This window comes from Peromyscus maniculatus, chromosome 21, assembly GCF_049852395.1.
Source record: "Peromyscus maniculatus bairdii isolate BWxNUB_F1_BW_parent chromosome 21, HU_Pman_BW_mat_3.1, whole genome shotgun sequence".
NCBI lineage: Eukaryota > Metazoa > Chordata > Mammalia > Rodentia > Cricetidae > Peromyscus > Peromyscus maniculatus.
The window spans coordinates 11,004,116-11,031,340 of record NC_134872.1 but is presented as its reverse complement, the minus strand read 5'-3'; the positions used below and the strand labels follow the sequence as shown (position 1 = coordinate 11,031,340).

At 52.4% G+C, this 27,225-nt stretch overlaps 3 protein-coding genes across 18 annotated transcripts; all 3 read left to right on the top strand.

The window, feature by feature from the left end:
- Positions 1 to 288: 288 nt before the first annotated feature.
- LOC102909739 (uncharacterized) lies at positions 289 to 12,473 on the top strand. Of its 7 annotated transcripts, XM_076558513.1 has the most exons (3): positions 289 to 630; positions 11,721 to 11,874; positions 11,992 to 12,473. In XM_076558513.1, the coding sequence occupies exons 1-3, from the start codon at positions 289 to 291 to the stop codon at positions 12,471 to 12,473; spliced, it is 978 nt and encodes a 325-aa protein (XP_076414628.1). The 7 variants fall into 7 exon arrangements, with proteins under 7 accessions (XP_076414628.1, XP_076414634.1, XP_076414630.1 ...); XM_076558519.1 differs by lacking the exon at positions 289 to 630 and having other exon boundaries at positions 11,646 to 11,761; positions 11,903 to 12,473; XM_076558515.1 differs by lacking the exon at positions 289 to 630 and having other exon boundaries at positions 11,646 to 11,761; positions 11,843 to 12,473.
- Positions 12,474 to 19,224: 6,751 nt separating this feature from the next.
- Positions 19,225 to 20,094, top strand: LOC102907261 (uncharacterized). 10 transcript variants are annotated; one of them, XM_042265892.2, is made up of 3 exons: positions 19,225 to 19,321; positions 19,362 to 19,366; positions 19,492 to 20,094. In XM_042265892.2, the coding sequence occupies exons 1-3, from the start codon at positions 19,225 to 19,227 to the stop codon at positions 20,092 to 20,094; spliced, it is 705 nt and encodes a 234-aa protein (XP_042121826.1). The 10 variants fall into 10 exon arrangements, with proteins under 10 accessions (XP_042121826.1, XP_006989466.1, XP_076414635.1 ...); XM_006989404.3 differs by lacking the exon at positions 19,362 to 19,366 and having other exon boundaries at positions 19,225 to 19,330; positions 19,511 to 20,094; XM_076558520.1 differs by lacking the exon at positions 19,362 to 19,366 and having other exon boundaries at positions 19,225 to 19,340; positions 19,422 to 20,094.
- A 1,009-nt stretch (positions 20,095 to 21,103) lies between these two features.
- Tspear (thrombospondin type laminin G domain and EAR repeats) lies at positions 21,104 to 27,155 on the top strand. The gene is made up of 6 exons (XM_076557082.1): positions 21,104 to 21,142; positions 21,936 to 22,174; positions 23,430 to 23,520; positions 24,945 to 25,101; positions 26,151 to 26,282; positions 26,911 to 27,155. Exons 1-6 carry the CDS (start codon positions 21,104 to 21,106, stop codon positions 27,153 to 27,155), a joined length of 903 nt encoding a protein of 300 aa, XP_076413197.1.
- Positions 27,156 to 27,225: the final 70 nt, after the last annotated feature.

Sequence of the window (27,225 nt, the reverse complement as noted above, 5' to 3'; positions counted from 1 at the left end):
TCCCAGATCCTGACAGGTGGCCACCAGGTAGAGAGTGCAGACAGCCCAGGGAGGCCATGTTCCAGGGGTCCCAACAGCCACAGCCCGAGCCGAGTGAACAGCACAACAGTTTATGACTGAGCTCCGCAGAGCACCCTCCAGACTGAACAAGGAAGAGGAAGGGCCCAGAGCCTCCTGCAGCAAAACACGCCTGGGGGATAAAAGCCCAGGGCCCAGAGCACCTCACACACACTCACTCAACACTCACACAGTCACTCAACACACTCCCAGCTCCCAGCCAACCCCGCCATGGCCGCCTCCACCATGTCTGTCTGCTCCGACGCCCGCACCAACTCCTCCTGGCAGGTGGACGACTGCCCAGAGAGCTGCTGTGAGCCTACCTGCTGTGCCCCCAGCTGCTGCCAGCCCAGCTGCTGCCAGCCCAGCTGCTGTGCCCCAGCCCCCTGCATTACTCTTGTTTGTACCCCAGTGAGCTGTGGGTCCAGCCCCTGCTGCCAATCTGCCTGCAGCAGCTGCTGCACACCCTCGTGCTGCCAGCAGTCTAGCTGCCAGCCAGCTTGCTGCACTTCCTCCCCTTGCCAACCGTCCTGCTGTGTGCCCGTCTGCTGCACACCTGTCTGCTGCAAGCCGGTCTGCTGTGTCTCCATCTGCTCTCCCTGCCAGCCATCCTGCTGCGTGCCAGTCTGCTGCAAGCCAGTCTGCTGTGAGCCTGTCTGCTGCAAGCCAGTCTGCTGTGAGCCAGTCTGCTGCGGGGCTTCCCCCTCATGCTGCTGACTGTCTAGCTGTGAACCTGATTGCCACCTGTCTGCCCTGACCCATAGTCCTGTTGGGTGTTCTGGGCCCACCCGTCCTTACCCTTCCTCCACCAGTCCAGCCAGGTCTGGAGCCTGAGTATCCCCCAGCTACTCTCCTGCCTCAGCTCCTGGAAGTGCTGGCTGCTCCGCCTCACCCACTCCCAATCTGGCTGGCTTGATCCTGCTATGTGCTGTGTTACTCTTGGCCTCTGAGCACCAATAAAACCTCTTCTGTCCCATTCCATCTCTGTAGTAAATGTCATACAGAAAAGTGGCTCTGGGGCCTGCACCTGGCTCTGGGGCCTGCACCTGGCTCTGGGGCCTGCACCTGGCTCTGTGGTCTACACCTGGCTTTGTGGTCTGTACCTGGCTCTGGGGCCTGCACCTGGCTTTGGGGCCTGCACCTGGCCCTGGGGCCTGCACCTGGCTTTGTGGTCTGTACCTGGCTCTGGGGCCTGCACCTGGCTCTGGGGCCTGCATCTGGCTCTGGGTTCTTGTACCTGAGTCTGGGCTCTTGCTCCTGGCTCTGTGCTTTGCATCTGGCTCTGGGGCCTGCACCTGGCTCTGGGGCCTGCACCTGGCTCTGGGGCCTGCACCTGGCTCTGGGACCTGTACCTGACTCTGGGCTCTGTATCTGGCTTTGGGCTCTTGCACTTAGCTCTGGGCTCTGCACCTGGCTCTAGGGCCTGCATCTGGCTCTGGGCCTGCACCTGGCTCTGGAACATGTACCTGGCTCTAGGTTCTTGCACCTGGCTCTAGGCTCTGTACCTGGCTCTGGGCTCTTGCACCTGGCTCTGTGCTCTGCACCTAGCTCTGGGGCCTGTATCTGGCTCTGGGCTATTGCACCTGGCTCTGGGGCCTGTACCTGGCACTGAGCTCTGCATCTAGCTTTGGGCTCTTGCACCTGGCTTTGGGCTTCGCACTTGGCTCCTGAGCTCTGTATCCAGCTTCTGGGCCTGCATCTGGCTCTGTGCTCTGCCTCTGGCTGCTAGACCTGCACCTGCCCTTTGACTATGCACCTGGCTCTGTGAGGCCTGCACCTGACTCTGGACCTGTGCCCATCCACTGTCTCTGTATCGCATCTGTGAGGTGTGGGGGTCATCAAATATGATCTGAAGTTCCTGTCCCCTCATTCTGTGCTCTGCTGCTGGCCACTTCTAGATCTTCTGGGCAGCAGAAACTCTGCACACTGGTCCCCACTCTGAGCAGCACCCTACCCCACTGCCCATGTCCACCTTTGTGTGTGTGGTAAAGATGAGGGGACTCTGGCCTCTGGCCTAGCACCCAGAGGGTCCACTGTGGTGAAATGTGGGCATCCTAACTTCCTGCCCATGCATGTGCTTGGGGAGGCTAAGTGAGCACCAGAATGCCTCTGGCTGCCCACTTATGGGTGGAGGCTGAAGCATGGTGTACAATGGGATGGGGATGGTCATAGACCAGAGTGGCCACAAAAACCCAGAGTGGTAAGGGAATGTGCCCACAGGAGACAGGACATGATGTCCAAATGTGGGCAAACGTGACCTCACCATTACTGAGGAACATTAAGAATTGTCTCCTGGAGCCGGGCATGGTGGTGCACGCCTTTAATCCCAGCACTCAGGAGGCAGAGGCAGGTGGATCTCTGTGAGTTTGAGGCCAGCCTGGTCTATAGAGGGAGTTCCTAGACAGGTTTCAAAGCTACACAGAGAAAAGAATTGTCTCCTGGAAGTGCAAGGGCAGAGCAAAGGGAACGAACTGGTCAGGAAGAGGAAGGCAGTGTCTCTACAGGGATTCCTGAGTCCACTTAGCAGCAGGGACAGTGGAGGCCACCTCATCATGAACACATTACCCTGGAGTCATGTGACCAGGAAGATAGCTTCCCATGGTGGCCTTTGCCAGGTGCCAGGTGCCTCCATGTTCTGCTGCCTGGGGGACCAGCCTCAGCAGTGCAGGGCTCGAAGGGAATTCATGGAGTTGGTGCACTATGACTTTTTTATCTGAGGAGGTAAGGGAAAAGACACTCACACACTCTTGATGGTTTCCTTCAGACCTTTTCTTTATTCTTCTTTTGTATTCTGATTCTTCTTTTGTATTCTGTCTCTTTATTTTTCTTCTACAACTATATATCCTAACAAAATCTTTCAGGCAATATAGAAATTACAATGTGGTTACATCTATTTTTCAAGTGAATGATTATAATGAATACGTGTAAAAACATGTTTTTCATCTCCCTTACATGAGTAAAACAAAGAACCCACATACATTGTTTTAACTTTTAAAACAATCCGTTAGCTTTACTTTAAATCTTTAGGGTGTATACCCATTCATCAATAGTTTTTTATATCAGGAGACTGAGGATAAAAATGGGTACAAGGAACTGATCACCAACCAATCCTATCAGGGAAGTACATCAACTAGTAATGACGGGGCTGCTTTGTATTTTTGACCCTCACCTGAAGAATCTATAGCTCAGCTATGTGTCCTTGTAAACTTCAGATTGTTTTCTAGGGTTTTTCATCTCAAGGCTATTATCAAAACATCTGATCTAACCTGAAATTATTTTAAGGCTTTGTTTCAGCTATGATGTACACCAAAACCTGTGAATGCATCTTTCAATATTAAGATTAAAAGAATTCTAACCAGCCTGGCTCCTGAGGCTTCCACTGTTTTCCTTAACCTGAACTGTGATCTATGCAGCTCCTTAGGTGAAACTCATGGGCCCTAACTGGGTGACACTTCATTGTATTTATTTTTAATCATCAAATTTAAACTCTATTTAAACTAACATTATTATTATCAATTAGACAGTACAGTTTAAGAAGAAATCATCTTCACAATAATGCACAGGTAAAAATGCCCAGTAGAACGGGATGTATCCATGAGATAAACACACTACCTTACAGGCAGTGGGGATCTCCCCACACCCATTCACACCATGCCAGATACCAGAGAAAGATGGCAGCGGCAAACATGTAAAGGAACACCAGAAGCAAAAGGCATTCTGGAGTCTGTGGTCTTGGAGTCTTGCCTATCCAAAATTCACCCATCAAGGATTCACCTCCTGGTGGGCTGGCACTTTGAACTTCAGTTGCCACCTGCTGCTCTTTTGTCACAGCCATCAACACACAGGACACTGAAGAATAGAAACACCAGGGCACAGCTGGGGGAGCTTTGTGACTGCCAGCTCTCAACCCTGCCCTACTGGGCCCAGTCCTGAGTAGCAGGTGCAGTCTCTATGTTGGACTGGTGTCTAGGAACATGTCTAGTGGACATGTTTCTGAGGAAGCTTCACTATCAACTTGACACAGTCTAGAATCATCTGAGAAAGGAGTCTCAAATGAGGGATTGCCCAGATCATGTTGGCCTGTGGACATGTCTGTGGGAGATAATCTCGAGTGTTAGTTGATGTAGAAGGGCCCACTGTAGGTGGCACCATTCCCTGGGCAGGTAGTTCTGGCTGTATAAGAGAGCTAGCTACTCACTCAACAAGAGGGAAATCATGCCTGGTACTGGAAACCTAGCCAAATACCCAGGGCTTGTGAAATGTAAACCAGCATAATCCCTAACTACATTCCAAATGTTTATCCTTATACTCACAGATACATGTAGTTCTTATCCCTCATCAAGGAAACTTTTTGCAACAGACAATAATAGGAAACAGATCAAAATGCAGGGTTGTGGAGTCCAGTCCCTACTGATGCATCTATAACACACTCCTCCACCTACGGCTCAGGGATGATTTCAGAAGAGTGAGTGGAAAGACTGTAAGAGCCAGAGGAACAGGAAGTTTGCTGTGAGAGTGTGTCTACTAGAAATGCCATAGAAGCTACACCCCTGAAGTCTCACTAACATGGCTGCCTAAATGTGAGCTGAACAAGGACAAAACCAGTAGATGTGCTAAAGTGACCTTGATCCTATGCAAAGAACTACAGGCAACTAAGGAACACTGTGAGTAGGAAAAATAGTCTTCCCCAGGGAAGAACATACCAACTGGTTATCCAACACCAAAGGGTCAGCCCTAAAAGCATATCTATACAAATAGCATTATATGAAGTGAGCAGGTTGTATTTATATATTCAGGGATAAGTAGGTAGGTAGGTAGGTAGATAGATAGATAGATAGATAGATAGATAGATAGATAGATAGATAGATGATTGGTAGATAGATAGATAGATAGATAGATAGATAGATAGATAGATAGATGACAAATGTGTGTGTGTAACAACAATCACAGAAAAGGAGATCATGGGTTTGAATGAGAGCGAAAAGGTATATGAAAGGGGTTAGAGTGAGGAAGGGGGAGAGGAAAACGATGTAAGTATATTATTATTATCTCAAAAAAATAAATAAATAAAGCTAGCTAAGCATGAGTAGGCTATGTCCCTACATGTTTTCCACTTCAAGTTCCTGCTTGAGTTCCTGGCCTGACTTCCTTTAGTGATGGACTGTGACCTGGAAGTATAAGTCAAATAATTCCTTTCCCTAAGATGCTCTTGGTCAAAGGGTTTTATCACAGCAACCAAAAGAAAACTAGCACATGTAGGCACTGGTCTTCACCTGTCTGAGGCTCCCTGAGGAGTCAGCCTCAGTTTCTCCAACTTCAGAATTTGCTGAATACAGGGAGGGCATCGGTCAGGCATCCAAGTGTAAACGACCCATCAGTGTTGCCCGGGGTGGAGAAGAAGGCCTGGGTTTGAGGAAAGCTGGGAACCAAATGCTTTGAGGAATCAGGGCTTTGAAACAGCCCCCGGGGTCTAGAAGGTCCCAAACATGACCACGGAGGCACATGCTGAGGGCATCACTGGGGCCGAGCTTTGAGCCCTGAGCAAACAGGAAGTAAAGGCGCAACAGGAAGTGAAGGGGAGAAGGGTGGAAACTGCCAGCTGGAAGCTGAGGGGGAGCCCCACGGGTAAACACACAAAAGCTACAAAGCTTAGGGGCCGGGACAAAATACCTGAGGTAGACAACACATAAGGAGGAAGAGATTGTTTGGGCTAACACTTTCGTGGTAGAGAAGCATAACATGGTGATGCTCACCTGAGACCAGGAGGAAAGGGCAAAGGGCCAGGGTCCCTTCACAGGCTAACCTTCAGTGACCTTCAGTTCCTTCTAACTAGTCCGTCCTCTAAAGGGTTCCTTCTCACCCTAGTAGTGCTGCAAGCTGGGGACTGAATCTTAGCTTTTAAGTCTTTGAGGGTCATTTAAAATCCAAACCATGACACCAGGCATTGAAGGAACTCTGCCAAATCACTGCCAGAGCACCACCTTAATAGAATAGTTTCAATACATAGTACATGTGATGAGACTACTTCAGAAAACAAACAAACAAACAAAAAAACCTGTAAGGCAAAAATAGCAAGTCTACACTGGAAATGTCAATAACAGGCTGTAGGGGGATGGGGAGCGACCCAGAAACTCAGAACCAGCCATTAGTGCTCATTATCCACGGTTAGCAAGTTCTGCATCCTGCAAAGAAGTAAGCAGGAGCTGGGCACAGGAGGAAACTGCTAGAAAAAGCTCCCAGACTAGCCCAGAGGCTGTGCTCACTGGAGGGGGTCTCTAGATCAGACCACACAGCAGAGGATACAACGAGGGGGAAATGGGAGGAATTTCATGACTTGGAAAGTAAGACAGCTGAAGTGGAGATTTCCCGGTAGGGCTTTGGCAGTCAAAGGGGGAGACCAGAAGAGCGAGGCGATGTGAGGACAACCCCTGAGACAGCCAGTGTGAGCGGTAGATTTTTAAAATGAAGATGATTGGGTGGATCTTGAGAGACTAGAGGACACCCTAAGGCATGTCAACATGTGTGAGAGGAGTTCCAGAAGGAGAGAGGAAGAAAGAAATATTTAAAGAAATGGTGCCTCAAATATTCCTAATTTAATGAAGCATGCACTCCACTCCAGGAGACTCAATGGACACCATAGACAGTGGCACTTTCATGGGGGCATGGGATTGCTAAGAGAGAAAAACAGTGAATCTTGACACAGTGAGGGAGATGACTGAGAGCTGAGGCTTTGTGAGAAGCCAGGGGAGCAGGAGGAAGAGGGTTATGGATGGTACAGAGTGCTGGGGGTGGAGGGACGGGGTGGGACCCATCCTCCGACCTAGCAGACTCATTAATTACCAAAACCGAAGCGCAAGCAACAGCCTCAGATGGGGTGGTGCCACCAGAAAGGGTTGATCCGTAGCAGACCTGTCCTGTAAGAAATACTTACTGTGGCCGAGTGGTGGTGGTGCCCTCCTTTAATCCCAGCACTCAGGAGGCAGAGGCAGGCGGATCTCTGTGAGTTCGAGTCCAGTCTGGTCTACAGAGTGAGTTCCAGGACAGAGGGCTACACAGAGAAACCCTGTCTTGAAAAACCAAAATAATAATAATAATAATAATAATAATAATAATAATAATAATAATTTAAAAAGAAAAGATACTTATTATGGCTGAACCAACCAGACACCAGCTAGCGGCTGGACCACAGTGAAGGGACAAGATGGCAATTGACATCTGTTACCCAGCTTGTCTCTCCTGGCGCTAATCTGTAGATGTTCACAGTGCACACTGATTCTGGATGGGAACTCAGCTAAGGCTGACCCGAGCCGTGCCTCGATGAATGCTTGTCCTTGATAGGGCTTTCCGGGTTCAAGTCTGGCTTGAACTGTTCGATTCTTTATCAGTCTGGCTAAATGTCATCAGTTCTGCTTCTGCTTTCAAAGAGCTAACTTTGGGCTTCTTCAATCACTGTGTTTCTACTCTCTGTTAGTTCTTAGTTCTCTCATCTTGGTGTCTTTCTGTTAGCCTTGGCCATCACTTCTCTTCTTTGTGGTGTGAAGGCAGATGGACGTGAGATTTCTCACTCACGTGTCCCCCGCTGAGGATCATTCTGGCTACCACCTCATCAGCTCTGACAGCTGCCTCTTCTTCCAGCTAAGGCCTTTCTAAACCCCTCCCATCCTCTTTGGCATCCACGTTGTCCATGAGGCTAAATTTACTGTGAACTCCGATTACCTCTAGTTCACTGTCTACTTTCTTGCTGTGCGGTCAGGGAAGAGACTTGTATGGTTTCAATCATTTTCAATTGTCACCCTGGTTTCACGGCCTCTCTTGCTGTCTATCAGGAGAATGGTCCATGTGCGTCTGGAAGGAATCTGGTCTGCTGTTGCTTGGTTTTGTTTTGCGCTCACCCATGGATCCTGGTTGGCTCCCAGTGTTCCTCCATTTCTTCCATTTCCTTATTGGACTTGGATCTATTTCTAGCATTGAGTTTTTGCTAGACAGAGGCTGGCTTACTGAAGTCTCCACAGCTAGCCTGGAACAACTGCCCAGCTCATCGATTCTGTTCGGGTTTGCTTCCTGTGTTTGGGGGGGGGTCATATGTAGGGAGTGACATCTAGTAACATCCAGGGTTGCTGGACCATCGTGAGGGATCCTGCTTGTCATCATCTGATGCTCTGAGCCCCTTCTCCTGCTGATAACCCACCCCAGCTAGCACACTAACTAGCTCCTTACTGTCCACTGTCCACTGCCACCTTTCTGGCTGTGGCCAGCTCCTCCCAGCCAGGCCTTGTGTCTCCAGGCCACACCATGGCCTCGGGACCACACTTAACATTCTACAGTTGCTCTCCCTATAAGCAAACTCCTCAATGCCCCAACTCTCTGAGGTCTGGATAATCATGGCAGCCTGGGGAATCAAGACTGGAGTGCTTCCTGTTTCCAGTCCACTGGAGAATCCTCCAATGAAAGTGTATTCACTGCCAGACATCTGTGCAGAAAGAATTCAGCTCTAGGTTTTGACCCCAGATGTTTGGGTGTAAGATATTACAACTTTCCTTCTTTCCGTATAGATTCTTTTTTATATTAATTAATTTTTTTATGTATTTTACATACCAACCACAGTTTCCCCTCCCTCCTCTCCTCCTGCCCCCCATCTATCCTCTCCTCCTCATCCACTCCTCCTCTGTCTCCCTCTAGGAAGGGGCAGGCCTCCCATGGGTGTCAACAAAGATGACACATCAAGTTGAGGCAGGATCAAGCTCCTCCCCCGGCATCAAGGCTGGTGAGGCAACCCAGCCTGGAGCATGGGTTCTCTGGATTCTAAAGCTAGGCAGGTGTGTGCAGTGCATCACCACTTAGGTCCATCTGTGGAGTCTCTTGTCCCCTCTCCCTGTTTATCAGTTGCTGGCCACTGCAGCCCCTGGCTGTCACTGATCTGGATTCACCCCCAGTAGCTACTTGTCACCAAATACCTGAGGAGAGGAATGTTTCTGCTCAGAGTCTGAGGGATACAGTCCATCATGGTGGGGAAGGCTAGGCGGCAGGAGTGTGAGGCAACTGGTCCAGAGGCAGACCGGAAGTGGGGCTGGCTATAAAAACCTCAAGGCCTGCCCCTCCCCCGGTGATGCATCCTCCAGCCAGGCTCCACTTTTTCTTTTCTTTTTTTCTTTTTCCTTTTTTCTGTTTTTTGAGAAAGGGCTTCTCTGTGTAGCTTTGGAGCCTGTCCTGGAGCTCACTCTGTAGACCAGGCTGGCCTCGAACTCACAGAGATCCGCCTGCCTCTGCCTCCCGAGTGCTGAGATTAAAGGCGTGCGCAACCACCGCCTGGCTGCAGGCTCCACTTCTTAAAGGTTCTACAACCTTCCAATGTGGCACCACCAACTTGGGACTAAATATTCAAACATGTGAGCCTGTGGGGACATCTCACATCCAAACCACAACCATCTCCTCATTGTAACCTTTCCCGACATGTCTTAGGCATGGAATCACGGTGTTTCACATATTGCCACAGGATGGCAATAAATAATAACACACAATAAACACACGTAGTTACACACTGCTTCCCAAGTCATCACGGAAATGCAAAACGAAGCCCCGAGAAGATGCTCTGCACCCCAGGTCCACCAGGGTGACATTGGGTCTCACTCTTGTAGCCAGGTTCCAACTGACTGAATCCATCCATCTTACAGCAATTTCTCTGAAAAGAAAATGTGCCCATGCCTTCAGGGACGTTCTACCGAGAGGTGACTGTGCCAGGTCTTTGAGACTCCACAGTGAATGAGCCTGTGGGGATGCAGCGTGCTATGGAAGGAGAGAGGAGCAGACTAGATAAGACAGGAAAGCTGGGCAGGGGTGGAGTTTGTCTGTTACCAAACCACCTCAGAAAGCTCTGGCCCTCAAACATGGAGTAAGATCCACAGCCCCGAACAGAGCAGCACACAATTTTCCATCCACCCTGTACCCATCATGCACCTGCCACTCTCATCCCCAGCCCTGCAAACATACAAACTTAGGGACAGGGTGTGGTGGCCGTGGCCTCCAGCCTGTGCTTGTCTCCCACTCTCTGAGGCAGGGGCTTCTCCGGGGATGGGGCCGCATGGGGCTGTGTGAGGCTGACGGGACACTCTGAAACCACAGGTTGCTTCTCTCAACCTGGGTTTGTGTGGAGTGACAGCTGGCCACACACGTCAGTATCTCACCTTAGAAGCCCCGTGACGGAAGGACTAGCCCCAGACGTCATGTTGAGACGTCATTTGCTTCTGAAGGTCTAAATGGTTCTACTTAAGAGCTGGGATACGTGTCTCATAAGGAAGTAGGCAGTAAAGACTTTTATTAAAAAAATATGTGAAACACGCATCAACAGGACAGATTATGGAGGGGAGAGATTGATCCACAGGGAGGCAGAGGAAGGCTGGCCAGGAGAAGCAGGGCAGAGGAATAGAGGATGGGGAGGGGCAGGCAAGACACATGGAAACCATCTCACACAGTGCCCCTCATGGCTCAGAACTGGGAAACCCAACCGGGAGTTGCCAACCTGCCTAAGTGAGAAGGAGATGAGCCCACCTTTCTGAAACCCCAGGCACAGGGCAGGGTGGACACAGGCACAGGGCAGGGTGGACACAGACACAGGGCAGGGTGGACACAGGGCAGGGTGGACACAGACACAGGGCAGGGTAGACACAGGGCAGGGTGGACACAGGGCAGGGTGGACACAGACACAGGGCAGGGTGGACACAGGGCAGGGTGGACACAGACACAGGGCAGGGTGGACACAGACACAGGGCAGGGTGGACACAGACACAGGGCAGGGTGGACACAGAGCAGGGTGGACACAGACACAGGGCAGGGTGGACACAGGGCAGGGTGGACACAGGGCAGGGTGGACACAGGGCAGGGTGGACACAGGGCAGGGTGGACACAGGGCAGGGTGGACACAGACACAGGGCAGGGTGGACACAGGGCAGGGTGGACACAGACACAGGGCAGGGTGGACACAGGGCAGGGTGGACACAGAGCAGGGTGGACACAGACACAGGGCAGGGTGTACACAGAGAGGTGCAGGAGCTGAGGAGACTCCAGGGGTGGAGGTTACAGGCCAGTCGCTGCACCCTCAACCCAATGGCTCTACACATGTCACCGCACACCTCTGGTCTCGGCACTGCAATGAGTGACAGCTGTCCTCACCAGAGCTGGGCTGTGGGAGGAGTACTGGCCTGAGGACATTGTCCTCCCGCCACTACTTCTTGAGAGGGGATGGGGTCCTGGCAGCTGGCCATGGCCAGATGACATCCCTGCTGCCATAGGATGGCTGGGAGAGTCCCACCAGTGACACCCCAACCTCACTGCTCACAGAGCCTCACCTAACTGCCCCACCATTGTCCCCAGCACCACCCACTGGCAGGAGGCAGACAGGCCTGACAACAACATCCCAGACAAACAAACACCTGATGATGACCACGAGCCACACCAACAAGGAAGGGAGGCCAAGCCAGGCAACAGCAGCACAGGGGGATAAAAGCTGACGGCCCAGCACCTCCCACACACTCACACTAACCACTCACTCACTCACTCACTCACAAACTCACCCTCCTTCAGCCAACCCCGCCATGGCCGCCTCCACCATGTCTGTCTGCTCTGACGCCCGCACCAACTCCTCCTGGCAGGTGGACGACTGCCCAGAGAGCTGCTGTGAGCCTACCTGCTGTGCCCCCAGCTGCTGCCAGTCCAGCTGTTGTGTGCCCAGCTGCTGCCAGTCCAGCTGCTGCCAGCCCAGCTGCTGTGCCCCCAGCTGCTGCCAGCCCAGCTGCTGCCAGTCCAGCTGCTGCCAGCCCAGCTGCTGCCAGTCCAGCTGCTGCCAACCCAGCTGCTGTGCCCCAGCCTCCTGCCTGACCCTCATCTGCACCCCAGTGAGCTGTGTGTCCAGCCCCTGCTGCCAATCTGTCTGCTGCTCACCCTCATGCTGCCAACAGTCTAGCTGCCAGCCAGCTTGCTGTACCTGCTCCCCCTGCCAGCAGTCCTGCTGTGTGCCAGTTTGCTGCAAGCCTGTCTGCTGCACACCCATCTGCTCTGGATCCTCATGCTGCCAGCCATCCTGCTGTGTGCCTGTCTGCTGCAAGCCTGTCTGCTGCACACCCATCTGCTCTGGATCCTCCTCATGCTGCCAGCAGTCTAGCTGCCAGCCCTCATGCTGTCAATCTTCCTGCTGCATGCCTCTCTGCTGCAAGCCTGTCTGCTGCAAGCCCTGCTCCAGCGTGTCCCTGCTCTGCCGCCCTGTGTGCAGACCTGCCTGCTGTGTGCCCACCTCCTCCTGCTGTGCCTCCTCCTGCCAGCCCAGCTGCTGCAAGCCCTGCTCCAGTGTGTCCCTGCTCTGCCGCCCTGCCTGCTCCCGCCAGGCCTGCTGTGGCCTCTCCTCATGCCAGAAGTCCAGCTGCTGATGGACCCGTCTGCTCCCTGCTCATGTCCTGCTCCCCAATCCCTCTCAGTCTCTTTAGTCTGCTCCTGATGTGGGATCCCCCCAGGACAGAACCCCAACATCTTCCCTACACTGACCTGATCTGACTTCCTGTCTCCCAGGAGCTCCCCTGCACCCTGGGTCAGTGTCCCTCTTCACTGTCCCTCTGCCCTGGTCACTTGTCTTCAGCTTTAGTCCTTCAGAGTTCAGAACATCAATAAACTCTTCTCACTGCCTGAATCTCCTCTCATGCTGTGAGAAATGTGACTTAAGTCCATGTCAGTCTCTGTGACTGTGACTGTTTCCAGGAGGGAGGGACTTAGCCCTGCAATAGTGACGGACATTGTGCTGAGCATGATACTGTGTGAAGCTGGAGCCCAGTGTCATGCTTTGCACAAAACAGAAGCATGAGATGCTGCCATGAGGGGCCCCCCACATCTGGGAAGAGTCCCCAGCATCCACAGAGGGTCCCCAGTGTCCAGTGGGTGATGGTCTCAGACATGTGCATAGCTGGCCGAGAGAAGCTGCCCCTGGGCAAGGGATCCCCAGCAAACAGACAGTGAAACTCATGTCTGGGGCATCTCCTGGGCGGGAAGCCTGCCTTTAGCACCTGGAGTAGTTCCCGGAGGGGAATTCCTCTGAAGGGAGTCAGAGAAATTACCTGACCTAATTTACCATCATAACACCTAAGTGAGTCCCAAGTGACCAGCCTGCTGCCACCCAGACCATCCAGACAGAGCTTGGGGGATCACAGAAACGCAGCATCCAGCTGAAGAGCCATTCAGTTTAGTAGGCACCCCAGGTGGGAAAATGTGGTCAGTAGAAGATCAACCAGTTGGTTGGGAGCCACGGTCCTCACCTATCCCACACAGCCAAGATGCTAGAGAAAGATGGAGCAATTGAGCAAAGACAGGAAGATATTTAAAGACAGAAAACCAGAGTAGAACAGCTGGAAGGAGCGCTGTGTGGAAGAGGGATGCTGAGGTGGGGGTGGGGCTCACAGCCACTAGGGGCTGTGATAAAATCAATAAACCACGGGCCTGGCTCAGGTACTGTCCTCAGTGAACTGCACAGGAGGAAAGGAGTGCGCGGGAGCAGCAGACGGAAACCCTGCCCTGCACAGCCCAGCCCGGGGACCTGGCTTTGTCGCCAACTCCGCTCGTGGTGTCAGAGATGCTCAGGACTTTGTCAAATAGGACACACACACACACACACACACACACACACACGCACGCACGCACGCACGCACGCACGCACGCACGCACGCACGCACGCACACCCATCACTGCAGCGTCTTACAGAATACTTTGCTGTCCTGAGTGCCCTCAGGGTTCTGATGCCCTGTGGAGTGTCCCTGTCCACCAACCTCCAGCAATCCCTTCACAGCCTTCTCCCCTCTCTTAGAACCATGCTCAGAAGGGCTCTATGCTCTTCCAGGTCCCACTACACTCCGCCATGTCCCTTCCACAGTCCTTTTCCTCTGAACATCATTGCCTGCTCCGGATGCAGAAGCTCTCCCTCGGCAGGTTTAGCCCTCCCCTACAGGGTCTCTCCCTCCCAGCTGAGGCTCAGGATTGCTCTATGGCACTTTTGGCATTGTGACTAAAGTGTTAGCGTGCCCGTCCATTCAGAGATCTCTGTGAAGATGTGGCTTTTCGGGTCCTTTTGAGAAATAGCAAGGAGTGTGAGTGCTGGATGGTTGGAGGTGTGTTTGATATTTTTAAGAGCCCACCAGGTTCTTCCACAGCTCCGAGCCATTCTGTGTTCCCAGAAGTACTGAGGGGACCTCCCGTCACCCCTTCCTCCCCAACATCTCTTGTTGGTATCTTGATGTGGGGCATTCTTACAAGTATATAGATTCACTCTCTCATTCTACATAGCACAAATTGTCCTCACACTCATGATCCTCCTCCTCTTGCCTTAGCTGAGATCACAGACGTGCCCCACCCTGCCTATGACTTCATTTTTCCAAGTTTACACCGTGGCATCTGGATGTCTTCTTTGGCAAGGGGTCTATCCAGCTCTCTTGCCAAGTTTTGAATCAGGTTGATTCATTGTTGACTTGAAGGCTCCTTTGCAGTGTGCATGGCAGATATGGGGAGCAGATACCCCCATCCTCCCACTCTCCCATCCCCCACCTCCCATCCCCCACCTCCCATCCCCGTCAAGCCCTGATGCCCCTTCTGTTAGTTACTTTTCTGAGAGTGAAAAGCACCCAACAACACAACTCAAGGAAAGAAGGGGTTTGTCTTAGCCCAGGGTTCGAGGACACAGTCGTCATGGCAGGGAAATCACGGTGGCAGGGGTGTGAGGGGACACACTGAGTCCTCAGTCAGGATGCAGAGAGCAAGGCATACACATGCTCAGGCCACTTCCTCTTCGTTATTCATCACATGACCCCAGCCCATGGTTTGGTGCCCCCCACATCCATGGAGTCTCAGTCAATCCTCTCTGGAAACACCCTCACCGACATGCCCAGAAGTGTCCCCAGGTGATTCCAAATCCTGTCAGGTTGACACTGGGCATCAGCCAGCACAGTGCAGACTCAGCAGAAGCCCTGCCATGGGAGAAGCCCACAGCCATGGACACGTGTGCCGAGGAAGCCTCGGGTCAGCTACCCGAGCAGAGCTAATGCACAAGGAAGAAAAACAAAGACCCGGTGGACACAGACCAAGAAGGATCCACACCGACGACCCTCAGGACCTCTCCTGAAAACTGGAAAGGGGGTGGCACATCTCAAGCCACTCTGAGACAAGTGTTTCCCTCAGGCCATCCTCAAAGACAAGCACGCAGACAAGTGCCTTAGGTCTGTCCAGCTCTCCTGCCCATTTTAAAGTCAAGTTCGTTGTTTTTTAAGGGGCCTTTGCATATTGCATATGAAGTCTCTGTCAGATAGGCCCTCGGCAGACCCCAACCATAGAATCCAGCATCACAGAAACAGAGCCATGTGCCATGGCCGCTGTAACTCTTCAGTGTGCGCAGAACCCAGGTGCCGAAGGCTTAGTCCCCAGCCGGTGGTGTTGTCAGGAGGTGGTGATGTCTGTAAGAGGTGGGGCCTCATGGGAGGAAGTGAGGTCACTGGACATGCTGGTTGGTTTTTTGTTACCTTGACACAGCTAGGGTTATTGGAAAATCAATTGAGACAAAACTTCCACCGGATTGCCTGTAGACAAGTCTATGGAACGTTTTCTTGATTAATAGTTGATGTGAGAGGGCCTGGCCCACTATACATAGTGCCACCCCTGGGCAGGTGATCCTAGAGTATTTAAGAAAGCAGGTTGAGCACGCTAAGGGAAACAAGCCAGTAAGGGATGTCTCCCATGGCCTCGGCTTCAGTTCCTGCCCTGACTTCTTTGATGGTGGCTGTGATGTGGAATGGTAAGATGAACGATAAACCCTTCCTCCCCAAGTTGCTTTTGGTCATGGCCTTTATTCACAGTAACAGGAAAGCACACTAAGACATGGGAGTGTGCCTTTGAAGGGGACATTGGGACATTATGGCCTTCTTCTTCCTTTCCTAGCCACCACAAGAAAGCAGCTTCCTGTTGCGTTCCCCACCATGACATGCCACCCGACACAGGCCTGAAGGCATCAAACAGCCATGTGGTGCGGGATGATTGGAATGAGAAATGTCCCCCAAAGGCTCCAGTGTTTGAACATCAGTTGGTGGCACTGTTAGGGGAAAATAGGACATGCGGCTCTGTGGAAGGAAGAACGTCAGTGGAGGCAGGCTTTGAGAGCTTAGAGGCTCCCTCTGTTCCACAGTCTCTTTCTGCTTCACACTTGTGGCTCAGGATGTGAGCTCCCAGCTTGCTGCCCCAGCTGCCCCGGCTGCCTCTACAACCTGGCATTTGCCCAGCATGATGGGCTCTTATCTCTCGGGAAGCATAAGCCCCCAGAAACTCTGTCTTCTTTAAATTGCCATGGTCACGTGGTTTTTTCACACAAGGCATAGTGACACTTCCTAACCTAGGAGCCGAGTAACCTTTCCTCATTATAGGCAGACTGCCTCTGGTATTCTGTCACAGTAACACAAAGCTGCTTAACACTGGGGCTAAGTGGGGTTTATCTCTGGAATAAAACATTGATTTAATATCTGAAAAATCAGCCAGTGCAATATATCGCATTGATGTAATAAAAGCAAACATCATACAATTATATCATTATGTGCAGAAAAGGAGCTGGGACATCCCAATTCTCTTTCACAATAAAAGCCCCACCCCCACAAACCCAGGCGAGGGGACTTCCTTACTCTGTTATCTGTTAGGAACCCACAGCTGACATCACCATGCGCCATGACTTCTCCCTAACCTCCAGCAAGGGACAGACATCTACTCAGCCCACCAGTCCCAGTCACCATTGAGGGGCAGATGTCCTCATATCCAAGCTAAGCCCCTGAGTTGCAAAAACGCATGCTTTGGAAACTATGGAACTCACATGAAAGCCTTCTAAATACATCAGGAAGTGGTGCCCCTGCTCATCTGGAGACGTGTCCAGTCCCTAGCAGAATCTGAGTAAACACCTTTGCAGAAATTTGCAAGTTGGTTTTTTAATTAATAAGTAATTTCGAGAGACCCATAATCACCACAAGAAAAAAAAAAGAACAAAATATGAACAATTCACGCTTCTCAGTAAAATTTTCCCATAAAGTAATCATGAGTCCTTCCGTTGGTCCTGATCTATAAATAACAAAGAACAGGTCCCTTGTCACTGCCCAGGCCACTGCCCCAGCTATGTGCTCAGTAAACCCATGAGAGGGGGAGGGGAGGGGAAGAGAGGAGGAGAGGGAGGGAGAGAGAAGGGAGTGGGCATGTTTTACCTTTACGAAGCACGCACATACAGGCAAAGTATCTGGGTGCCCTAGTGTGAGGCAGATTCCTCAGATCAACGTGGGAAGCAGACTGTACAAGAGACTGGCTGATGAGATGGGCCTCGTGGGTACTAAACACTCACCTTTAAACCATACAGGCATGAGCCAGGCATGGTAGGTAAGGCACACCTGAAATCCCACTACTTAGGAGGAGGAGCAAGAGGCAGGAACACCAGGAGTTGCAAGCCATCCTGAGCTAAACAGTGAATTCCAGGCTAGCCTAGGCTACATGAGACCTTGTCTCAAAAGAAGAAAATTTAAAAAGAGGCATAAATATGAAAGAAACTTTTTACCAAGTGAGATGCCTGGGCAGGAGTGAAGCGGGTGAGAGTCTCAGAGGGAAATGCCAAGTACAGGAGCCCCACAGCCTGTTAGAGCCACCGGGGCCGAGAAGCACAGTGTGGGGAGTACATTCCCTCACATTGTGTGTAGGACACTCTGCAGACTCGAGGCAGCTGGGCAGATAGGCCCACGAAACACACTCATCAACACAATGCCAGCTACCACCACAAACACAAAGAACCAAGAGCAGGACCCAGTCACACTACTGTGGGATGCAGATGGCCTGCCTCTCAGCGATAGTGGAGCCTGAAGATAAACATTTACCCATCACGTGACCCAAGAAGCCTACGCGGAGATTTCCTCTAGAGAAAAGAAAACTCATTGTCACACGAAACACAAACACCAAACATAAACGACAGTGACAACAGCTTTATTCATATCTGTAGTAAACAGGGGACAGTCAAAATACCCACCGGTCACTGGCTGGATACACCGTGGTGAATCAATACAATGGAATATTATAGAGCCGTAGAAGGAGATAAACTTGGTATGCAATCGCTGGTTGAATCTTAAGGTTAGAATATCGTAAACCACAAAGAATGGTTTAAATGGAGGGGAGGAAAGGGGCGTGGGAGGGTGGCCGGTGGCTCTGTGGGTCCCGGGAGGCCGGCTCGCTCGCTCCTTCAGCGGTAGAAGCTTCAACTGGTTCCTGTGGGTCCTTTGCTGTCCCTGGCTTTGACACTCCTCTCTGCAGGCAGGAGCTCTCGAAGAAGCCTCTTACTAAAGCTCAGCCACCACCACCCCTTCCCTGGTGCCGTTCACCCGCAGTCATCCCACAGCCACAGCGCAGGAAAACTCAATCTTGGTGCATCCATCCTACTAGGCTCAGGTTGGGTGCTGGGCTGTCTGGATGCTCCTGAAGTATCACTGCGCAGTCAAGACACAGATTTCCCAGCCTATGTGGGCACACAGGCAGCACACAGTGAAGTTTCACTTGCAGAGGGCCACAGTCCCTGCATCTGTGGGACTTTTCTCCACAGCTCCCCTTCTCTGTTGAAAAGCCTGTGTTCTAGAAGAATCTGTCTCCCTCTAGTTTTCCTCATTGTCTCATTCTCTGCAGATCTATGCCATGTTGAGACACTCAGGATGGTCTCCCCCAGTGTTCAGGTACACTCCTCCACCAGGTGTATATATCCAGCAGGCTTTACAACCCTACCCACCCACCTGGGCTGGAACTCCTGCTACTCACTGCCTAGTGGAACAGCCTGGAGGAGGAGGCATGTGGTGTGTGCACAAAGCCAGATCCAGCATGGCCAAGGCTCCACTCAGAGGACCAAGTACCACAGCACCCTCAGGCCCTAGCCAGCACCCTGTGGAGCTGTGACTCTCCTGTAAATAAACAGATTAACAAGGGCTTTCAGGACGCAGCTTAAAATACCCATGAGGAAGGAAGGTTCTAGAGGCTTCCGGCTGAAAACATAACCTGTGTGGTATAAAAGCTGACACCACAGTACATAACATACACACTCACACACTCACACACTTACAAGCTCCCAGCTCCCAGCTCCCAGCCAATCCCGCCATGGCCGCCTCCACCATGTCTGTCTGCTCTGACGCCCGCACCAACTCCTCCTGGCAGGTGGACGACTGCCCAGAGAGCTGCTGTGAGCCTACCTGCTGTGCCCCCAGCTGCTGCCAGCCCAGCTGCTGCCAGCCCAGCTGTTGTGTGCCCAGCTGCTGCCAGTCCAGCTGCTGCCAGCCCAGCTGTTGTGTGCCCAGCTGCTGCCAGCCCAGCTGCTGTGCCCCCAGCTGCTGCCAGCCCAGCTGCTGCCAGCCCAGCTGCTGCCAGCCCAGCTGCTGTGCCCCAGCCCCCTGCCTGAGCTTCATCTGCACCCCAGTGAGCTGTGTGTCCAGCCCCTGCTGCCAATCTTCCTGCTCACCCTCATGCTGCCAACAGTCTAGCTGCCAGCCAGCTTGCTGTACCTGCTCCCCCTGCCAGCCATCCTGCTGTGTGACTCTTTGCTGCAAGCCTGTCTGCTGCACACCCATCTGTTCTGGATCCTCATGCTGCCAGCAGTCTAGCTGCCAGCCCTCATGCTGCCAGCCATCCTGCTGTGTGCCTGTCTGCTGCAAGCCTGTCTGCTGCACACCCATCTGCTCTGGATCCTCCTCATGCTGCCAGCAGTCTAGCTGCCAGCCCTCATGCTGTCAATCTTCCTGCTGTGTGCCTGTCTGCTGCAAGCCTGTCTGCTGCAAGCCCTGCTCCAGCGTGTCCCTGCTCTGCCGCCCTGTGTGCAGACCTGCCTGCTGTGTGCCCACCTCCTCCTGCTGTTCCTCCTCCTGCCAGCCCAGCTGCTGCAAGCCCTGCTCCAGCATTTCCCTGCTCTGCCGCCCTGCCTGCTCCCGCCCTGCCTGCTGTGGCCTCTCCTCATGCCAGAAGTCCAGCTGCTGATGGGCCTGTTCCTGGTGCCAGCTGGCTCAGGTCCCTCCCTGTGGCCCCTCTCAGCTCTCTCAGTCTGATTCTGATCTGGAATAGACAGTCCTCCAGGATGGATCCCCAACCTATTTTTTTGTGACTTGATCTCTTCTCCTCCTTCCCAGGAGGCCTGCTGATCCTCTGGGTCACTGTCCCTCCCCCTGTCCCTCTGCTCTGGGTACCTGTCCCTGACATCAGCTTGTCAGAGCCTGTGGCTTCAATAAACTTTTAACCACCTGGATCTGTTCTCATGCTCTGGTTCATGCTCTCTGTGGTTCAAGTAAATGTCCGTCTCCTTAGCCAGGAACATTTCTAGTGGGGACAGTAACCACCTCCCCTGGGGGTCACCGGTTGTTTGAATGAACAATGTCCCAAATAGGCACATTTATTTGAAGACTTGGTCTCCGGCGGATGGCTGTGTTTGGGGGCTGCTTGAGGATATGTTATTGGGGCATATTGGGGCTTTGGGAGTTGATGACTTCACGCACATTGGGTCCATGCTCTCTGTTTTCTGCTTGTGATTAGAGATGTGACCTCTGGCATCCTGTTCCTCTCACCTGCTGCCATTAATCTCCCACCTTTATGGTCTCTTCCTCTGGAACTCAAAGCCACAATAAACTCTTCCGTAAGTCGTGGTGCTTACTCACAGCAACAAAAGTAACCAATACAAAATGCACAGGCTGAGCACTTGACAGCTCAAACCAGCGTGAACCTGGTATGTGTGTTGGGGCAGGGGATTAGGGGCCTCCATCCCTATACCTCCCCATTCTCGATTCTCCAGCTCCAGCTCCCTCTCAGCGTACTGTGGCTCCTGATCCCCTGGACATCACTGGGAAAGTTTTGTTTTCTGTCACCTGTCAGTTCCCAAACTCCACACCATTTCCTGGAAGTCCCCAGGAACCAGACTCACTCTCTTCCCACTGTGAGTGCCACAGGAGCAGAAAGAGCCCTCCTCCCCTCTTTAGGACAGGGGTGTGGAACTGGCATGCAGGTTCACGTGGGCAGAGCCTCGCTAAGGAAAATAGTAAGTGTGCACACATCTGCATGCACACGCTCAACTATCGCCAGGGCTAAGTTATCTTTCAGCTCTTTAGCCTGTGTTTGGTTAAGGGTGGCTTGGTGAGATGTGTGGATACAAATAGACCACAGTGGAAAGGCCTGCTTTTGAGATCACAGACGTATCACTCTGCTTTGCTGACTATAATAAAAACACATGTAACATAGAACTTACTGTGCTTACCTATGTGAGCGTGTCTCAGCGGCACTGAGTTAGTTCATTCACATTCTATCTAGCAAATCTCAGCTGTCCTATCAATTATTGGCTGCTTGCTCTTCAATCCCCTCCAAACCCCTAGCACCCATATTGTTGTGACTTCATGAATCAGAGCCTTTGGGAAGCTAAGCAGACACTTTCCTTGCGGCCTGGCTTCTTTTACTCAGTGTGAGGTCCTCCTGGCTCCTTCACGATGGAGCGGTCAGGACCCATTTCTCTCTATTAGCTGAAAACATTCTCTTGAGCACTTGGACTAAGCTGCTTGTCCTGAACCAGCTGGGGGGGTTGGGGGGGGAGGCATACTGAATTCCCACCCAGAAGTGCTACTGGGTAGGATGCCATCAGCTCCATCCACTCCCTGGTTGGCCCCACCTTCCTCCCCTCAGTCCCACCCACTCTCCTGCTTTGCCCACCCTCTCTCCCCACCCCCTCGCAGGTCCCGCTCCCCTCTCCCCTTCACCCCCTTGGCCTTGTCCACCCTTCTCGGTCCCTCCCTCCTCCCTTTCCTTCAGCCCTGCCCCACCTCTGGCCCTGCTCTCCACAGAAGAATGAATACCTGTTCTCCCTGCTGGCGGAGGAGAAGGACACACTCCTGCTCGGCCTGAGGTACTCACCCACGCAGCTGCACTTCCTATTTCTCACCGAGGACTTGGCTGGTGCCTGGCAGACCCGTGTGTCCTTCCGGAGCCCCGGCCTCGTGGACAGCCAGTGGCACACGCTGATCTTGGCTGTGTCCCAAGGATCCTTTTCCCTCACCATGGACTGTGGCCTCCCAATAGACATGTAGGTACCAGGCTGTGCATCCCGGTGATTGACCATGCTGTGTGCCGTCTGAGCAACCCATTCCAGGGGGCTGTTCTGCCACTGTGCAGTGGGGGAGTGGGTCCTGGGCAAGTCTGCTTCTGCTCCTGCCCTGCCAGATCCTTTACCTGGGACAGGCTATGGAGAATGCCTTAGGCGGTGGCCCCTAAAGCAGGTCCCTGATAGGGGTTGCTGGAAGGCAGGCTTCCATTATCAAGCCAGGGATCATGGAGCAGCTACACTGCTCTATGAAATGGAGGGATCCGATCAGGGGCCAGAAATCACTTATTGGAATGACTGTGGCCAAGGAAGATCTGGGACCTTTGGGTTGAGAAAGCATACCAGCACCAAGGCTGCAGGCTGGGCTCAGGGGCCAGGATGCCTAGCACAGAGTGGAGGTGGCCTATGGGTGGAGAGCTGGCTGCCTGGTACCCCTGGCCAGGAGCTGGGTGTACTGCAGCAGATGGTTAAGGCTGAGGAAGTAGGAGCTATAGGAGAGGCCAATATCATCTCATGCAGAGGCTCCGCCCACATGTCCCTCCCTTGGCCTGCTATCTTTCATGGCTTCCTCAGTGAGTTCAACCTTCATAGCAATCACAACCAGCACTTTCCAGAGACTCCTGGGTCTCCAGCAAGGTGCCTCTCTCCTATCTGTAGCCACCATTCGGTCCTGCTCCCCGGGCTGTGTGAAAGCACACAATGGCTATGTGGGTTAGGGTCCTGATGCAGGGAAAGGTCCTGGAGGTTCACTAGGAGGTAGGAAAAAGGCCCGGTATGTATCCTCACCATGCATTCCTGCAGGGGCTCTGTCCTGGGGTGCCCCAGCTCAGGTCCACTGGGGGCTATGAATGTGCCTTTACCTGCCAACTGGGTCTTAAACCAAGTCAAGATGATAGCTGAGTGAGATGGCTCCTGATGAGGAGGCAGAGGGCACAGAGGCGGGGCAAAGGCTGCAAGCATGCTCAGATGCAATAGGGAAGGAGATGGAGGTAGAGAGATGTGGCTGTAGCTGGGGAACCTGGGACCACTACAGCCAGAGGGCAAGGTGTCCTCCTTTGACTCAGAGCAGGTTCTGCTTTGCAGGCCCTGGACCTCTAATTGCTATGGAACCTGTCACCATAGCTGCCCCAGGATGCTTGCCTGTTTCCCATATGAGACCCACCCCCTATCTTTACAAGCAAATGAGGTGTATGCCCTTCCTCATCTGTGACACCAGTACTGTCCATTCACGTTTCAGAATGGCTGACGTTCCCTTCCCACCTACCCTATCAGTAAAAGGAGCCCGGTTCTTCGTTGGCAGCCGGAAGAGAACCAAAGGCCTATTCACAGTGAGTGTGGAGGGGCTGCCAGCAGCACCCCTTCCCCAGGGCTGTGGGGACAGCCTGTCACATGCTTTAGATGACAGATTGCCATCTATGCTAAGTGAGAACCCGAAACACAAAGGTGTTGAGGAATCCACCACAGGGCCCTCACACTCTTCCCTGAGACTCTTGGATCCCTGCTCACAGGTCCTCCTAGCATGGAAGCCTGTCCCCAACACTCTCATAAACTGATGCTTAAATCCAGTCTTTCTGGCCCTGATGTTTGTCTGTTCTATCCATCCATCCATTCATCCATCCATCCATCCATCCATCCATCCATCCATCCATCCACATATTCATCCATCCACTCATCCACCCACACATTCATCCACATACCCACCCACCCATCATCCACTCCTCTATCCATTCACCCATCCACATCCACCCATCCTTCCATTCACCCACACATCTATCCACTCATTCATGCTCTTATCTACCCACCCATTCACTGATCCACTCACGCATTCATCCTTTCATCTACCCACCCATCCACTGAACCACCCACTTATACATCTACTCACACACCCATCCATCTATCCATCCCATTCACCCATACATCCATCACCTGTGGTGTACTCACTAATAGAGTGGTATCTGGAGTCTACTCCATAGCTAGGAGCTATAGTTCCCTGTGGTGTCCTCAGCATCTGCAACCATACCTGACACATAGTAATCACTCTGTGGAAATGTACTTGTGTTACAACTGGATGGGCAAATGGAAAAACAGATAGGTGGATAGATGCATTCGAGGATGGGTGGGTGATGATGGATAGATGGATGCATGCATGCATGCATAGGTTGATGCCTGGGTGGCTAGATGTATGTTGGATGGGTGGGTGATGATGGATGGATGGATGCATGCATGGGTTGATGCCTGGGTGACTAGATGTATGTTGGATGGGTGGGTAGATGGGTAGGTGGGTGAGTGAATGGATAGAGAGATGAATAGGTAGGTGGAGTGATTGGCTATTAATGAGTGGACACGGGTGGGCTGGCAGATGGATGAGTGGTAAGTGGGTAGATAAATGGATGATAGATAGAAGATAATGATGAATGGACATGGGTAGCTGGGCAGATGGATGAATGGTAAGAGGGTAGGTAGATGGACAATAGATAGAGGGAGAGAGAGAGATGAATGAATGAATCAGTGGTGGGTGGATAGTGAAGGAAGGAATGGAAGAGTAGCTGGGTCAGATGGAAAAGCAATGTGGCCTGGTCACTCTAGTTCTATGTAGACAGTCCCTTCTTCACTACGAGCAATTGTCTGCCATCACTCCTGGTGGCTTCCCAATAACCCATTCCCACGCTGCAGGGTAGACCCATTGGGCCATATGGGCCCAGGTCTCCAGCAACTGCAGAAATCAATGGAACCTCACTTTCTCCCTCTGCAGGGCCTGATAAGGCAACTGGTTCTGCTGCCAGGCTCAGATGCCACCCCAAGGCTGTGTCCCAGCAGGAACGCCAGGCTGGCTGAGCTGTCCATCCCCCAGGTGCTGAAGAGGCTCACAGAGAAGCCTGATGATAATGAGGTGCTGAAATATCCCTATGGTTAGTAGGCTGGGCTTGCTTCCCACCCCAGCAACCTCTGAGAGCGCGGGCTCCTTTCTCAGCCTTCCCAGTATGCATCTCTCAGTCGCAGAAGGGCAGTTGTCACTCAGGGCCATCAGAAAGGCCAGAACCACTAACCTGTCCCTCCCTTGAAGGGCTGTGCTTGTATAGCCTACAGGCAGACCATGTGCCTTTGTTTGTCTTCTGGGCAGAAGGTAGACATGGCTCACATCAGGAAGGCTTCCTCCTCTGGATCACTAGCCAGCAATTGCCCATACCTCCCAGCCACTCCCTCCAGCTTATCAAAACCCAGCCCACACCAAGACCTAACTCTGTTTCCCACTAGCCCTCCAACCCATGGCATCTCCTGGATATGCTTTCTCCGGTTCATATCTGCTCCATCCTAATGTTGGATTGCAATGTTGATTAAAATCATACCCCCAACTGTACAGAATCTCAGAGTCCCTCCCCAACTACCCATATACCCCTGCTCTGTGGAAAGAAGATGAGGCGAAGGACAGCCTGGTCCCCAAGCTTATGATTCTCACATAATAAATAATGAAAGTTCCCATTTGAATATATCGGGCATTTAGGTTTTACTGTGTTACATCGCTGCCTGATGCCGATGGAGCTGTCCCCATAAAGCCAGGAGGCCTGGCATGAGACCAGCATTGGTACCAATGGTGGTGAGATCAAAACACAGACCCAAGAATACTGCCCATAGCTTAGCTCCTGCTGCTGAGAAGAGGCAGGCTCCCAGGGAAGAGTAGAGAAGTGTATGGCTATTGAGGATGTCCGTGGGGTGACAGAAAAGGGACAGAGAGACACACCCTCTAGGTAGAAGGTAGGGTGGTCAGCCAGCCACATAGGAAGCATTATGCCTGGGATCTCAGGGGTGCCCACCCTATGTCCAGTGTCCTGTGCTGTCTGGGGCTCCCTTCAGCCACAAGAAAGGTAAAGACCGAACCACTGGGCTTGGATCCCTTGCACAGAGTTCTTATCTTGGGAGTCCTGATATGCCAGACACTGTTGCCTGGTCTTCCCCACAGAAGCCGACATGAAAGTAACCCTGGGAGCCCGGCCGCCATGCACCAAGGCACAGGGTGTCCAGTTCTGGTTTGATGCCGCCCGAAAGGGGCTCTACCTGTGTGCAGACAGCGAGTGGGTCTCCGTGTTGACAGGTGAGGCTGGACCCAGAATTTACATCCTAAGCACACAGAGCAGCTGGATATATCTCCATTAGGAAAAGGCTACCATAAAAAGCTTAGCGTCCCATCCATCTGTAAGGGCCACTTCAGAGAGTAGAAAGCCACCACTCCAGTAATAACATCTGGAGCAGGTGTCCACCAGAACAGGCCAGGCAAGGCAGGATGTCTCCCTCCCTAGAATAGGCATGCCCATCCCCAGAGCTGTTCTCAGAACTCTAGCAAGTGTGGCAAACCTGTGTGTTCAACCTAGAAATAGGCATATCCTGGGTGTGGCATGAGGGTCGCATGGCTGGCTTCTCTCAGCAACCCTTCCCTGGTAGATAGCGGAAAGAGAGTGCGGCACAGACACTCAGACCTCCTTTTTGTCCTGTTTGAGTCTGGGGCCACATAGGCCCCAAAGCCCCTAGTGAACAGGAGCAGCCTCCCTTTAATGGTCCTTTCCCAAGAGGATAAAATGGGGCTCCATCTCCTTCATAAATTCCAGGGCCCTGGACACAAGCCTAGGAGCCGAGTCATGGCAGGGTCCCAAAAGCCACTCCCAGGAGAACCCCCAACTCCATTCCTATGCACACTGACTAGGTCCCCATCCTCCCATTCCAAGCCAAGACCAAGCTGGACTACGTAGAAGAACATCAGAGTCTGCACACCAACTCAGAGACCCTGGGCATCGAGGTGTTCAACATCCCCGGTGTGGGACTCTTCGCAGCTACGGCCAATCGGAAGGCTAGATCAGCCATCTATAAATGGACGGATGGGAAATTTGTGTCCTATCAGAACATCGCCACACACCAGGCACAGTCGTGGCGACATTTCACCATTGGGAAAAAGGCAAGTCTCTACAGGTGATTTCCCCTTCCTTGTTGATGGGTGCCTCCATGGTGTCCATAGGCTGGAACTCTGCAGATCAATGCATCTC

Bases quoted from the DNA above. Each gene is read 5' to 3' on its own strand.
- LOC102909739 (XM_076558513.1), top strand. From the start codon at position 289: ATGGCCGCCTCCACCATGTCTGTCTGCTCCGACGCCCGCACCAACTCC. The intron at 631-11,720 runs GTCTGCTGTGTC...GACTGCCCAGAG, and splicing joins CACCTGTCTGCTGCAAGCCG to AGCTGCTGTGAGCCTACCTG. The intron at 11,875-11,991 runs GCTGCCAGTCCA...TCTGCTGCTCAC, and splicing joins CAGCTGCTGCCAGCCCAGCT to CCTCATGCTGCCAACAGTCT.
- LOC102907261 (XM_042265886.2), top strand. From the start codon at position 19,225: ATGGCCGCCTCCACCATGTCTGTCTGCTCTGACGCCCGCACCAACTCC.
- Tspear (XM_076557082.1), top strand. From the start codon at position 21,104: ATGCAGGTTCACGTGGGCAGAGCCTCGCTAAGGAAAATA. The intron at 23,521-24,944 runs GTGAGTGTGGAG...CTCCCTCTGCAG, and splicing joins GAACCAAAGGCCTATTCACA to GGCCTGATAAGGCAACTGGT. The intron at 25,102-26,150 runs GTTAGTAGGCTG...TCTTCCCCACAG, and splicing joins GGTGCTGAAATATCCCTATG to AAGCCGACATGAAAGTAACC.